The sequence below is a fragment of the Megascapheus bottae genome, chromosome 5 (assembly GCF_031878675.1).
Source record: "Megascapheus bottae isolate mThoBot1 chromosome 5, mThoBot2.hap1, whole genome shotgun sequence".
In the NCBI taxonomy this organism is placed as follows: domain Eukaryota; kingdom Metazoa; phylum Chordata; class Mammalia; order Rodentia; family Geomyidae; genus Megascapheus; species Megascapheus bottae.
This window is the reverse complement of record NC_143513.1, coordinates 42,066,408-42,080,640: the sequence shown is the minus strand read 5'-3', so window position 1 is coordinate 42,080,640 and position 14,233 is coordinate 42,066,408. Positions and strand designations below refer to the sequence as shown.

Genomic DNA, 14,233 nt, shown 5'->3' with positions numbered 1-14,233 from the left:
CTGCACTGTGACCTAAGGTCGGGGTGAAGTCTCCCTGCAGCGAGGGTGGTCAGTGGGCCAAGGAGGCATTGAGTTGTGAGAACAAAGCAGGTGCCCGTCGTCCTGTGCTGCATCCTGTTCTTGAGAGTCTTTTGTGGCTTCAAATTATTACAAAGATCCCCCCCCCACACACACCCCCAGGGACTGTACCAGGAATGTCCTCTTGGGAAGACTGCTGCCCTGACTATATTTGTTTATCCCCACCAAATCATAGTACCAGTAGAGTGCATTCACCAATAACAAAACCCATTAGCACTTCCAAACCCCACGAGTTTACAAGTTACGATTATTATCCATTGCCAAGAGGAATAAAAATAACATCATTAAAACAGAATGAAAATTAGTTTTTAAAATTAAAACTTTGGTTAACTATTCTCTAGAAAGTATTTCAAATGTATAATCACCTTTGCATTAGCTACCAAGTTTTTCATAGTTAAGATGCTGGGGAATTGTAATATTAACTTTTTAGTTACAAGTATATTTATGAAACTCTAAGGGTCTAGAAAGCTTGCACTGTACTAAATTTGAGGTCATTTAAAGACGTGAAGAATCTTAGAGATATCATATCCAGCCTCTAATACCTTAAGATAGATGAGGTCTGAGGATTAGGATGGACAAGAAAGTCCTATGAGACTCTCTCTTATTCACCACCAGAAAGCTGGAAGTGGAGCTGTGGCTCAAGTGGTAGAGCACTAGCTTAAAGCACAGAAGCTCAGGGATGGCACTGGGCCGAGTTTCGAGCAGGACCAACACACACAGACAAAACTTCTTAACTTGTAGACATGAGTCAAACTTTAGTGCCAAAATAAGGTTTTATTTAAACACATTAAAAACATGATTCTTTACAACCCTCCACCCCATGTATGGAGATCCAGAGTACAGTTTGGACCTAGAGTCCCCAGGATGTTTGAACTACCTGGGTTCTTCAAATAAAACTTCTGCATTTAAGAGCTCCTGATCCAAAATCTTCGATGGGATAAAGGCTTGACTTTTAAAAAGTGCTCCTTTCACCCTCCCCCAAAATGATACTGGAATTTGAACTCATGGCCTCAGACTTGATAGGCAGGTACTCTACTCCTGAGGAATGCCTCAGCAAACTTTTTTTGTATTTTTTTTTTTTTTTTTTGCCAGTCCTGGGCTTGAGCTCAGGGCCTGATCACTGTCCTTGGACTTTCTCAAGGCTAGAGCTCTACCACTTGAGCCTCAGCACCACTTCCGGCTTTTTTTCTATGTCTGTGGTACCGAGGAATCGAACCCGGGTCTTCATGCATGCTAGGCAAGCACTTTAACCACTAGGCCAAACTCCCGGCCCCCTTTTTTTGTATTTTTTTATTTCTATTTTTTTGGTTCTGGTTCTAGGGTTTGAACTATGGGCCTCTTGTTCTCAATTGGCTTTTTGCTCAAGGATAGACTTCAACCACTTGAGACACACCTCCACTTTTGGCATTTTTCAGCTAATTGGAGATAAGGGACTTCCCTGCCAGAGTAGGGCTTCGGCCATCATCCTCAGATTTCAGCCTTCTGAGTACCTACAATTATAGGTATGTGCCACCAGTGCCCAGCTGTACTGGTTATTTTTTGACATAGGTTCTCAATTTTTGCATAGACTAACACATCTGCCTGTTTTATGCTTCCTACTAGACCTTCGACAGGTATACACTACCATATCCAGCTCCTCTGTGTTGACTTTCTGCCTGGATTGGCCTATAGTCAGTCCAGCTTCTCACACATCTTGGGATAAGAGGCTTGCACTTAGCTATTAGTGAAGAAGGGGTTGGCTTAGGTTGGCCTCACCAGCAGTTACATATGAACAACCAGTACCTAGCTTGAGGGATTGCTAAATTTCGAGAGCTACTGATTTAAAATAAAGGCCAAGATGTGTTCCTGTCTAGTTTCATTGTAGATATAAAAGTATAGTATATATTAAAATAACCTAGAAAGTCCAGTCAAATGCCATAATGGTCTTTAAGGTAATCTAAGACTGCTGATGTGCTTGACAGAGCATTAAATATTCTTTTTTCCTGCCTTGAAGTTATCTTTTCCATCATGTACATTAAATGTTGATGGAAACACATAAAAGGAGTTCCAAGTTCCAGAGCAATATCAACCCAGTCCCAGATGCATTTCAGTGGGGTTTCCTCATATCCAGCAAACATCGCTGGGTTGGCTAAAAGTCCTCTTGCAGCCATTACACCTACAAAGCAAAGCACACCATGTCTGTCTTTACAGTAAGAAACCTGGTTATTCAAAGCAAATGAGACAATATTTTAAAAAATCAAATATTATTACAAGGCTTTACAATGCCCTCATTACAAATTAGTATGTTTAATTAAGGTACCATTTGTAAACCAAGGATGTTAAAAATGTGCTTATACAGTTCTTTATAGAGTTTCCACAGTAAGCAATTAAGTCTAGTCTTGGTCTTTGGTTTGTTTTTTTTTTTTTTTGCCAGTCCTGGGCTTGAGCTCAGGGCCTGAGCAATGTCCTTGGACTTTCTTAAGGCTAGAGCTCTGCCACTTGAGCCTCAGCACCACTTCTGGCTTTTTTTCTATGTATGTGGTACCAAGGAATCGAACCCGGGTCTTCATGCATGCTAGGCAAGCACTTTAACCACTAGGCCAAACTCCCGGCCCATTGATTTTTTTTTTTTTTAAAGGGAAAATCTCAATGGTTCTAAATTGGACTCCTTAAAGTGAAGTTCATTCATCTGTCAGTAGTTATCATTGGCTTGGCATGCCAATAATATAGAAGGATATTAATGAAACTACATGGCAATCCTATGTTCCTTTGGCTTCTGTGGTTCAAATTCATTAACTTTCATTTCATATCCATGTGTTTTCTAATAAGCTATCTGTAAGATTATTAACTAACCATTAGATATAATGGTAGTAGAAAAATAATTTACCCTTGTTAATTAACATAATCCATGTCTAAGGAAAAGAGCTACCAGCTTTTAAAAATATTCCTTAGCTTAAACTGATGACAGAAAAATGTGATCATTGTTAAAGAAATAAAATGAAAACCAAACATCACTCCTCCATTTTCACTTTGTTTTCTAATTAAAAGGCAAAAAAAAAAAAAATCTAACTACTTATTTCTTACCATCTGTTCCAGTAATCTGCCACACATTTTCTGCTTCTTTTAAGCTTTTGATGTCTCCATTAGCAATCACAGGTATAGATACATTTTCCTTTATCATTTTAATGGCATTATAGTGGACTGGCTGATGTCTTTCTTCAGTAGTTCTTCCATGGACTGTAATCCAGGAAACTCTTGTTGCTTCAGCCTTTCGACAAAGATCTACAGTTTTTTTAAGGTCATCATGGATCCTATAATTTCAAAATTATACTTATCTATTTGTCACACAAATTTTAATGTTAAAATTAAATGAGACTGTAGTTCATTCCCTCATTTTTTTTTTTTTTTTTTTTTGCCAGTCCTGGGCTTGAGCTCAGGGCCTGAGCACTGTCCTTGGACTTTCTCAAGGCTAGAGCTCTACCACTTGAGCCTCAGCACCATTTCTGGCTTTTTTCTATGTATGTGGTACCAAGGAATTGAACCTGGGTCTTCATGCTTGCTAGGCAAGCACTTTAACCACTAGGCCAAACTCCCGGCCCCCTCATTATTTTTTATGCGCACACATTTTGTTTCATTACATATTTATTTATATGCTACCATCCCCACATTATTTAGTCATCTTTGCTATATCACTTCATGCCACTATCAATTAGGTTTATTCAAGCATCAGTTTGCACCCAAGAACTCATACTTAGTTATTTCACTATTGGCAACAATAAGATGACAAATATTATCCTAAATACTGCTTCTCTCTCTGGGCTTTGGGAAGTCAACTATCAAAGTAGATAAATGGGAAAATGCATTTGAAGTGCATGTCCCAAACACTAAGTGAAAGAACATAAAATTTTATCTGGAAATAAATATGAGAAACAAATGGGATATTGTTGTGTACTGTTCTTTTGCTCAAGGCTAGCACTCCATCACTTGAGCCACAGCGCCAATATGGCCTTTTCAGTTTATGTAGTACTAAGGAATGGAAACCAGGACTTCAGGTATGCTAGGTAAGCACTTTACTACTAAGCCATATTCCCAGCCCTGATTTGTAAACTTTACATACAAAAATCTTTCCTATTTCCTCAGAATCATGTATGTTTCTTAATTATAAATAGTACTTTAAAATGTTAAGGGTTTGTGAAATCTTTTAATAAAGGTATAGTTAAATTTTGTTAAAAATGAAAAAAAGGACGTTTGGGAGTATATAAAATAAGGAGTATGCATTTAGTATATGTCTTGTTTTCAAGTTTTCCATATGCCAGTTATCTATTTAGGACAGATATTCCTATATCACTAATCAAAATGAACACTGTTTTATTTTCTAAGTAATGGACTATTAGGTCAATAGATTAAAATATTGTTTTTACCTTATTTTTATTGAAACTGAAAACCTGGGGTTTTCCACTTGATTTCTAACTTGTTTTACCATATCTCGAACAAGCTCTGGCTTGTTTATTAAGCAAGCTCCATAACCTTCTGCCATTGCCCACCTAATACAGCAAATACAACAAATGGATTATAAACAGCTAGAAGGGAGGGAGAAATTGTAAAAGCACTGAAATGTACATCCATCTGCTACCCTAGTGATTTAGAATAAAGCAGATTTTCAAAGTTCATAGGCTAACATTTCTATGTGGATCAATGATGTTATGAAAAAATATAAAAAAGTTCTGAGGGAAAGGCATTTTCTCTGGCAAGTGAGAATATTCAACAATTCATCCAAAACAGATTTAAGTATCTGTAATTAACCACAATTACTTCAGATTTTTTAAATCCCAAATTTGATGTTTATTGTGTATAACAAGATTTTATTACTCATTAGTAGAAAGATTATTTTTGGCTTACTGCATTCCAGCACTACTAAACAGCCTATTTAATGCTCCTAATGAGTATATAAATATGACCAATCTGATTTGGATTATCACTGACTTAAAACCTTGACTTTATTCTTTGTGGACACATTTTGAATTATTGACAGATAATTCTAACACAGTGCCAACACAGTACAGACATTATTGTCATATTAAGGGTATCAAGTTACTTAAACTGAGTCAAGTAATTGTGATATGTGTGTGGGGGGAGGAAAGGAGGTGATTATTATAAGGCACTTCTATAAGGAAAATTACTTGGAGAGAAAACATGGCATTCCCAAATAATACAATAAAGTTTTAGAACAAGCAAATCTGACATCGCAATGATAACTATCCATAACTACAACTCACAACTATGGATTGCTGTAAACATTAGATTCTCATTTAACTACTTGATGATCAGGCAGATTTACCAAAAAAATGCAAGTGAAGAGAGAAAGGAAATACCTTTCAAGGGTCCATACATCATTTTGGCAATTATAAAGACATTTCAGGTACGTTTCTACTGCCTTACTTGCACCCCTTTCTTTTTAAAAACATGGTACTGAATGTCTTTACTTTTTAGTTTTTGGAAAACTAGAAACATTATTTTGCTATATTCACTTATTTTTTTTCTAATTGTTTTGAAGAACTTCCAATTTTATTTTATTTTATTTATTTATTTATTTATTTTTACCTCTGAGGACAACCACAGTTAATGTCTATTCCATTCGCATAAGGACAGACTATACGAGCAGCATCAGATAAAAGTCTTGCATCATTAGCAGCAAACTGAACAATCAATGGACAATCACCTGATAAAATGAATAGCTCAACATTAAAATCCACAAGAAAAAAAATCTCTCTCACACATGTCACTGTAATGTATGAAGCACACAAAATATTTTTAGCTCAATGAACATCTGTGCAAATAAGATTAAAAGAAAAAAAACCTTTTAGTTAAAAGTAATTTACAGTAAGAAAAAAATCAAATATAAAATTTCTTAAATTGAAAAGTAAAAGTCTTCAAACATTTGGTGTACAGAAACCCTTTAAAAAAGTGGGACTTAGCAATGCATTTCTAAATGATTCTAAGTATATTTCTTCAGTGTAAATGAATGTGAATGTTATATAAACACTGCTATGCTTACAACTCTTCATTTCTCATGTATTCTTTTTCCTCTCTTGAGAGAGGCATTCAGATGGAACTTCTTTTGGTGGGTCATGGAGCTTGAACTCTGGGCCTACCCACTGTCCCTGAGCTCTTTAGTTCAAGGCTATTGCTCTACCCTTTGAGCCACAGCGTCACTTCTAATTTTCTAGTGGTTAATTGGAGATTAACAATCTCACGTTCTTTAGTGCCAGGGCTTGCTTTGAACTGTGATCCTTAGATCTCAGCCTCCCCAGTAGCTAGGATTACAGGTGTGAGCCACCAAGCCTGGCTTGGAACTTCTTCTTGATAGTGGTACATTCCATTGTAAGGATGCAATGCTATACTACTTCTAGACTATTCATTATTTGTGTATCTTGTAATAAAAAATTCTTGCACACATTCTTTTGAGTATGTTATTATGGTAAACCCTTACAAATACAGTGAATGGGCCTTTAACATTGTGACAGTTGTTATAAAATTATCTTCTAGAGAGTTTGGCCTATCATGCACAAAGACCTGGGGAAGTTTGATTCCTCAGTACTGCGTACATAGAAAAAGTTGGAAATGGTGGTAGAGCTCTAGCCTTGTTAAAGCCTAAGGACAGTGCTCAGGCTCTGAGTTCAAGCCCCAGGAATGGAAAAAAAAAATCTTCTAAAAGCTTATCAACATAAATACCTATTACTAAGAAGGTTGTTTCTTTATAACTTATATTCTATGTCTACCATAGGTATATTGCCATAAGGGTCATTTTTTTTGAACATTCTCTATATGCAATTCTGTTATTTGTTCTTTTTTATTATCAATTACTAATTTATCAATTGTAATGTTTTTTGGGAAACAAGGAAATTAGTCATGTCTGTAGTTTTCTAGTTCTTTTTCAGTGTACTTGTGCACTTAGATATAGGAGTTTAAAATTACTGTAGCCAAATGTATCCGAGCTTTCCTATGTTTTAAAGAACAACTTCTTCCCACATATATATTTACTGTTAATAAACTCTAGCACTTTTAGCACTTCTAAGGCTTTTGTGATACCTACATACATGAGATCATTGGGTTTTGTCTAAATGCAGATGCTTTGTCATTACTTCACTTATCCTAATCCAAGATTTCTACAACAATCCAGTGATTTACAAGGATTATTTACTAGGATGGGATAGTTTTTCTTTTCCCTTTTGTATCCTGAGTTACAGAATTTTAATGTAACTATTATTTATTATTCTAATGTATTTCAAAAGTGTTAGATTCAAGCTATCCTATAGCTCCAGATATTAAGGAGCCTATAACATATAAGGAGAAAGAAGTATATGAGGAACATTATATAGTACAACAGTATTAAGTGCAACAATAAACTCTGTGCTTGTGAGGGCATGAGTAGAGAGGAATTAGAAAAGGTTCTTTGGCTACAAACTTTGACAGTTGGATTAACAATTACTGACAGATGAAGGGATAGGCGTATTCTATGTAGGGAAGTAGGAAAGTACAAGGCATGTTCAGATACTTAGTTACTTTACTTTTTTTTGGGCTAGTCTTCTACCACTTGAGCCACAGCACCACTTCCACCTTTTCCTGTACATGTGATACTGAGGAATGCTGGGTGCCAGTGGCTCACGCCTGCAATTCTAGCTACTCAGGAGGCTGAAATCTGAGGATCACAGTTCAAAGCCAGCTCAGGCAAGAAAGTCCCTGAGATTCTTATCTCCAATTAACCACCAGAAAACCAGAAGTGACACTGTTCCTCAAGTGGCAAAATGCTAGCCTGGAGCTGATGAGCTCAGGGACAGAGCCCAGGCCAGGCCCAGAGTTTAAGATCCTGATTGACCAAAAAAAAAAAAAAAAAAAAAAAAAAAGTTTAGAGGATCAGGTGGATTTTGCATATCATCCCCAGACACAGGAATTTTTTTAGCCTTTAATTTAATGGTTCTCAATCCTTAGCAAGTCTAGTATTATTTGGATGGCTTTTTAAAAGTAGACTGTTGGGTTATCCTATATCCAGGCTAGTGAGGCAAAAAAAAATTCATTTCTAACAAGTTTCCCTAAGTTAATGATGCCTCTCTTCTAGGGATTACACTGAAAACTACCTTCGATGCTGAGTTCTAAGCAGGGAAGAAACATGAATAAGCTTATATTTTAGATAAGTTTCTCTAGGCTATTTGGAGCATTCTTTGGAATGGATAAGATCAGGAGTAGTGGGACAGGAATTTATTCTAATAGTCCAGGAGAGAGGGTCAGGCCTTATAAACAGCAGTCTTTACAGTATGACAGACCACTAACAGTTCATAAGGCATTCTGTACTCAGCATTATGACATTTAAAATACAAGACAGAAACTAAAATGTTATAAAAGTCTTTGAATTATGTTGTTTCCAATTAGAGAAAAACAGTGGAACTCTTTTCTTTAAGCTTTAGGAAGTAAGCAAACTATGAGTTTCACATACCTTGGTTTGTGGTAAATTCACTGTCTCTGGCTTTTATTGATCGGACAAAATCAGCAGCCACTATCATTGGTGTATAACACAAATCACAGCAATATTTTCTCACTAGTGTCCTAAAAGCCAACCTGTCATCACAAAAAGCTTAAATTATGCATTTAGAAAACATTATAATGTACATTTATTAAATATTTACCAGGGAAAATTCTGTCTATGAAAGGATGAAGTATGTGTACTTTCTCCTAGGTTTCCTCCAATTCATAACTAAAAACACTGATGTTATATATAAAGCAATCATAGGAAAACTCTGAAAAGTAAAGAGGACAGATAGGCTCAATGACCTCAAGTCCTAAGAACTGAGAGGTGGTATGTTTCCTGGGTGTTCTTTTTGCCTGAGATATCCCAGACTTGTAGTTGAAGAAGCTAGCCAACTGGAATCACCAGTGAGTATACATAAAACAGCCACACAGAAGTCTTCTCTTTAATCAAAAGACCAGGAAAGGGAAAGCCTAGGAAGACAGAAAGCTTTCAGACAATAATGTTCTACTCCAGTGAATCACTATAGAAAAAACTATGGTCTCAACACTATTTGGAAAAGATGATTGAGGAGCCCATACTTCTACCCTTCCAAAGCTATAACAGGGTGCTCCAATGTCTGCTACGGCAGTGTAAAGAAGGTTGGTAGGGATCTGGAATGTTATCTGTGCTAGATCAGTGGATGCAACATTGTAGAATGTACACTTCTGTGTCTTCTGAAGAGTACTAAGGCACCCTCTTCTTCCCTGCCAGGTGTGCTATGAGAAGCCTGTGGAGAGCCAAGACTTCCAAGACTGCCTTGAAATTGGGACAACCAACTTATATGAAATGGGAACTTTCACTACCACCTGCAGTACAGAATTACATAAAATAAAGCAGAAAAAGGAACAATTAAAAAAAAAAAATCTCAAGAAAAGAGCACCAAAGAGGAACTTTCTCACTTCATAAAGACCATTAGCAAAAAAAAAGATCTGTCCCTGTTTGCAAATGACAAGACTGTGAAGGCAATAGCAAAGAATTACAAAAAAAAAAAATCCTCTTATAATCAGTAAGAAAGCCCAAGTTTGCAGGATATAAGATAGACATTCAAAAATCAAATTGTATTTCTATATATTAGTAATGAGTAGATATATACCCAAATTAAATATATTACATTATATGGAATTGCTCAAAAAAACATTGAATGTTTCTAAAACACAACTGATATACAAGTTACACACAATCTTTACCCTCTGTGTGCTCCTTTTTTCTCATTCCCTCTTCATTGGTTTCTTTTGTGGTACTGAGGTCTGAACTTAGGGTCATATGTTTGTTAGACTGGTTCTCTACTATTTTAGCCATGCTCCCAGCCCTTTTGCTTTGGTTATTTTTTCAATAGGGTCTTGCTTTATCCTCAGGTTGCCTTGGGCCTTCTGCTTCCTGCAGAGATGGGATGTCAGGCATATGTCACCACCCCCAATTTTTTTTGCTGAAGGACTGTAAAAATTTTGCGTAGAGCTGGACTTGAACCATGAGCTTCAGAATGTCAGCCTACTTAGTAAGGATTATTTCTACTATTATGTGGAAAGTGAACAAACAAGAATTGCTAAAATAAAGCTGGAAGGATCAGATCTTTAATGTCAAAACTTGATTAGCATATATAGTAATCCATACCTTGTGGTGCTGGTAGGATGGACACATCAATCAGATCAGTGTAATAAATTACCAAACCATGATTATTTTTTTAAATCAAGAAGCAAAAACAATTCAATAGACAAGCCTTTTCAAAAAAAAATTGGGCTGGAGTAACATCCTTGAATATGATGCCCTTGAATATCCTTAAAACATATTTACTCTGTGAAACACCCTGTTAAGAGCATGAAATGACAAGGTATATTTGGAAAGAAAATACTTGCAAACCACACAGGTGACAAAGGAATAGTATCAAGAATATATAAAGAAATCATAATAATGAAACAAAATAACGGGTTAAATGATGGTTAAGTATTAGAATACACATTTCTACAATGAAGATATATAGATGAAGAAAAGGCAAACTAAGATGATCAACATCATTAATCATGAAGGAAATTCAAATCAAATTCAATTCATACTGAAGAGGTGAGTATAGTTAAAAGCAAAAACAAAAACACCAAACCTATAATCATAAAATAACAAGAACAACAAAAAAAAATTCAGAAAGTAACAAGTGTTGACAGACCGAGTGGTCTCTCAATACTTTTAAAAAGTAAAAAGTAAGAAGTCAGAGCATAAAAGGAAAATCACATCCTGGTTCATTAGCCATTTAACACTTACTTTGAATAACGAACCATTGGGGCACAGACTTTTATCAGCTGCCCAGAATGTAACATTTCTACTGGGTCTTTTTCTTGACATGTGGCTTGTATGAAGTCAGTCTTCATGAGCACAGATTTATTTAGTATCTGTAAAAGACAGTTTGCATAGAAAAATTGTCTTTCACTATATGAATTTTAAAATTCCAACAGTTTTTATCAGGTTTGCGGACTAAAGTTGTTTTTGCTTCTTAGTTTTTGAGTAGGATTACTACTGAATTCTGCCTTAACTTATAAGATAAAAATGAGGAACAAGATACTTGGGGAAAACTAAAAGATTTTCATGTTGGTGTAAGACAGGGTCTTGCTATATAGTCCTGGCAATCCTCTTGCCTCAAACTCCCAAGTGCTGGGATTACTAGTGTGAGCTATTATGTCTGGCCTTGTATCACTTTTAAATATTCTCTATTTATTATTGATAGGAAAAACTCCCTATGGTGTATTTAACAGGGACTTGGAATTATCTTCATTGAGAAAGTTAAGTGCATTTAATAGAACCACTTTAAGTACTTTCAAAATATATCTATATACATGTATGTATATGTACACACACACACACACACTCTCTCTCTCTCTCTCTCTTTGTGTTGGTCCTAGGGCTTGAACTCAGGGCTTGAGTGCTGTCCCTGAGCTTATATGCTCAAAGCTCCTGTTGTACCACTTGAGCCACAGCTCAAGTTCCAGTTCCACTTCCAGAATTTCTGGAGATTAATTGAAAATAAGAGTCTAATGGGCAGGAGGGCTGGCTTAGAACCATGACCCTCAGATTTCAGCCTCTCAAGCAGTTAGGATTACAGTTGGGAACCTCCAATGCCCAGCTAACATTCTGGCATTTTTTGGTGACTAATTCTTTGTGACTCAGAAGGCAAATAAACCAACTTAAAATCAAAATATAGTCATAGCCTTTAAGGTTGATTTATTTTCTCAGACAGCTGAGGGGACAAGTCAGGAGTTGACATAGTCAAATAACTGGCCTAATTTCCTTTATTTTGCCCACTGGAAGGCCATTCAGACATAGGGTTGTTTTCTTCAGCCTATGATGATATTTGGTTTAATCCCCTGTTGGTCACTGTTTTTGATTTTGGTACACTTTGCCCATTGTCTCACCATTTTGTTATTCCCCTCCCCTTCCTCAAATCAAATAAACATATACACAAGGAAATGAACTTTACAACTTGGGGGTGAGGGGAGTGTGTGTGTGAAAGTGTGAGAAAACGAGGGAGAGGGTAACACTGTTTGACAAGAAATATACTCATTACCTTCCTTATGTAACTGTAACTAACTTCTTTGATATCACCCTTACAATAAAACAAAAAGAGAGCAATTTCTCATTGCTTAAAACAAAAATCATATAAAAGGCCAAACAACATTTGTGCCGGGTAGAATATTAGCTATAAAATTAAGATGAAACAATTAGGAAAGAGGTAGAGTTTTATATAAAATGGCTCGAGTTTTAGCTTAATGTTTTGTTGAAAAAAATTTTTTTTCTGAAGTGACCATATAGTTGTCTCAAGTCTAGAATAAGAAATCAAATTTTAACCAAAGAAGACAGACAAAACAGACAAGGCAGAGAAGAAAACAATGCTTATGAAGTGGTCATTTTTATACAGTGTATATATATATATATATATACATATATATACACATACACACACACATGCACACACATATACATATATGTGTATATGCACACACTATATAAGAAGTCGATGACCTATGGGGTCTATTCACTTTCCTAGCCTTCTATTAAAAGGTTTTCCCCAAACTGTATTCAAAGGAGAGAGAATTAAGGACTTTAAGTAACTTTAAAACCAGTCTTAGGCTCAGTGAGATCATTCATCTTTTAAAACAGGATCTTGCAGAAACTTTTGGGAGCAGGAATATTTAAATCATAAAGAAAAGGGGGAATGTAAAGGAGATGGAGGCAGACCAACTGTGGAGCTGGAAAGAATAAATGTGAAGGATGGCATTCAAATACTAAGAGGAAACCAGGCACAGGGGGCTCATGCCTGTAATCATAACTACTCAGGAAGATGGGAGCTGAGGGTTGTGGTACAATGCCTGATGGGGAAAGAAAGTCTGTCACTCTTTTCTCCAATTAAATTACAGAAAAAGCTGGAAGTGGTAGTGGCTCAAGTGGTAGAATGCTAGCCTTGAGCAAAGGCTCAAGTCCAGTGCTCAGGGCAGACTTCAAGCCTCAGGACTGTACAAAAATAAAATAAGAGAACAAGAGTGAAGTGACAGTATTACAAAGAAGGGAATAAGGTTCAAACAATGTAGAATTAAGAGTCTAGTGGCAAAGAGATTACTAGTAACTACTGGAGTAAGAAGTTTCATTCTTACTCTGTAGTCATAGTAATTGGTACAAGCTCTCACTGAAGTATGAATTTGCTAAGTTGGTCAGGTTCAACCTTGATTGTAGAGTCGATGGAACTTTTAAAAGTCAAGTATTAAATCCAGAATCTCTGAGTTCGGAGAATGTAGGCATCAGTAGTCAGGAGATTTCAATGTGCAGCCAACCTTGTAACAACTGGAATAAATAAACCTATACACTAGACTAAATAAATACATTAGAGGGGATAATCTTCCTACTATTTCCTTTAGGATACCGATTCTTAGTTTTGCAGATGCACCCTAGTACTGTTAATAGTAAGGGCTAGAAATTTTTTCATTGTGTAATTATGTACTTACGTACATTATGTATGTAAAGCAACAACACAAAGCTAAGGGAAAAAAAAAAACATGCGACAATCCAGACACTGCTATTGGTGATACGCAAGGAAATGATAAGGATAAATCAGTGGTGTGGGTTATGAATAATGGAATTTGAGTCTAAGCCCGATGCCGCTGGACGTTCACCACGTGACTAAATCCAACAAACTTACACAGTAATAGAGAAGGCTCGGAGACAGCGAGGGGAGACGGCACCGGGCGGTGCGGCCCGAGACCCGCACACCCGCACGGTTACACACCCTCCACGCCTCTGGCTCTATAAAGGACCCACACAGCGCTTCCCGCCTGCTTTTTACCCGAGGGCCGACTCTTAAGGCCGAGCAGCAGCCGGTCCCTCCTGCAGACCGTGGGATGCGGCCGAAGCTCCCGGGAACCTCCGCTCTCCTCTCGCCCTCGTTTCAATACAACTCCAAGCCCGAGATCGTAGGGCTCAAGCCTCGCTGTGGAGACACACGCCGCCACGTCCAGGCCCCCACGTGGCCCTCGCGGGAGGAAGCCCCGCCCGCCCCGGGGGCGCGGCTCGGAACTGAGGCCGGGAAGCGCGGAAGGTCGGCCAGCGCGGCCTGGGCTCCTTCCGAGCCTCCGGGTC

The 14,233-nt window shown here is 37.2% G+C and overlaps 1 protein-coding gene across 5 annotated transcripts; it reads right to left on the bottom strand.

Annotated features, from left to right (window-relative positions):
- Positions 1–819: 819 nt before the first annotated feature.
- Dus4l (dihydrouridine synthase 4 like) lies at positions 820–14,188 on the bottom strand. 5 transcript variants are annotated; one of them, XM_090332993.1, is made up of 7 exons: positions 13,941–14,146; positions 10,874–11,001; positions 8,549–8,670; positions 5,659–5,776; positions 4,479–4,601; positions 3,142–3,368; positions 820–2,233 (listed from the first exon to the last, which is right to left on the bottom strand). In XM_090332993.1, exons 2-7 carry the CDS (start codon positions 10,978–10,980, stop codon positions 1,986–1,988), a joined length of 945 nt encoding a protein of 314 aa, XP_090189119.1. In that variant the 5' UTR covers positions 10,981–11,001; positions 13,941–14,146; the 3' UTR covers positions 820–1,985. The 5 variants fall into 5 exon arrangements, with proteins under 5 accessions (XP_090189119.1, XP_090189120.1, XP_090189121.1 ...); XM_090332994.1 differs by lacking the exon at positions 13,941–14,146 and adding an exon at positions 13,797–13,905; XM_090332995.1 differs by lacking the exon at positions 13,941–14,146 and adding an exon at positions 13,255–13,316.
- Between the last annotated feature and the right edge of the window lie 45 nt (positions 14,189–14,233).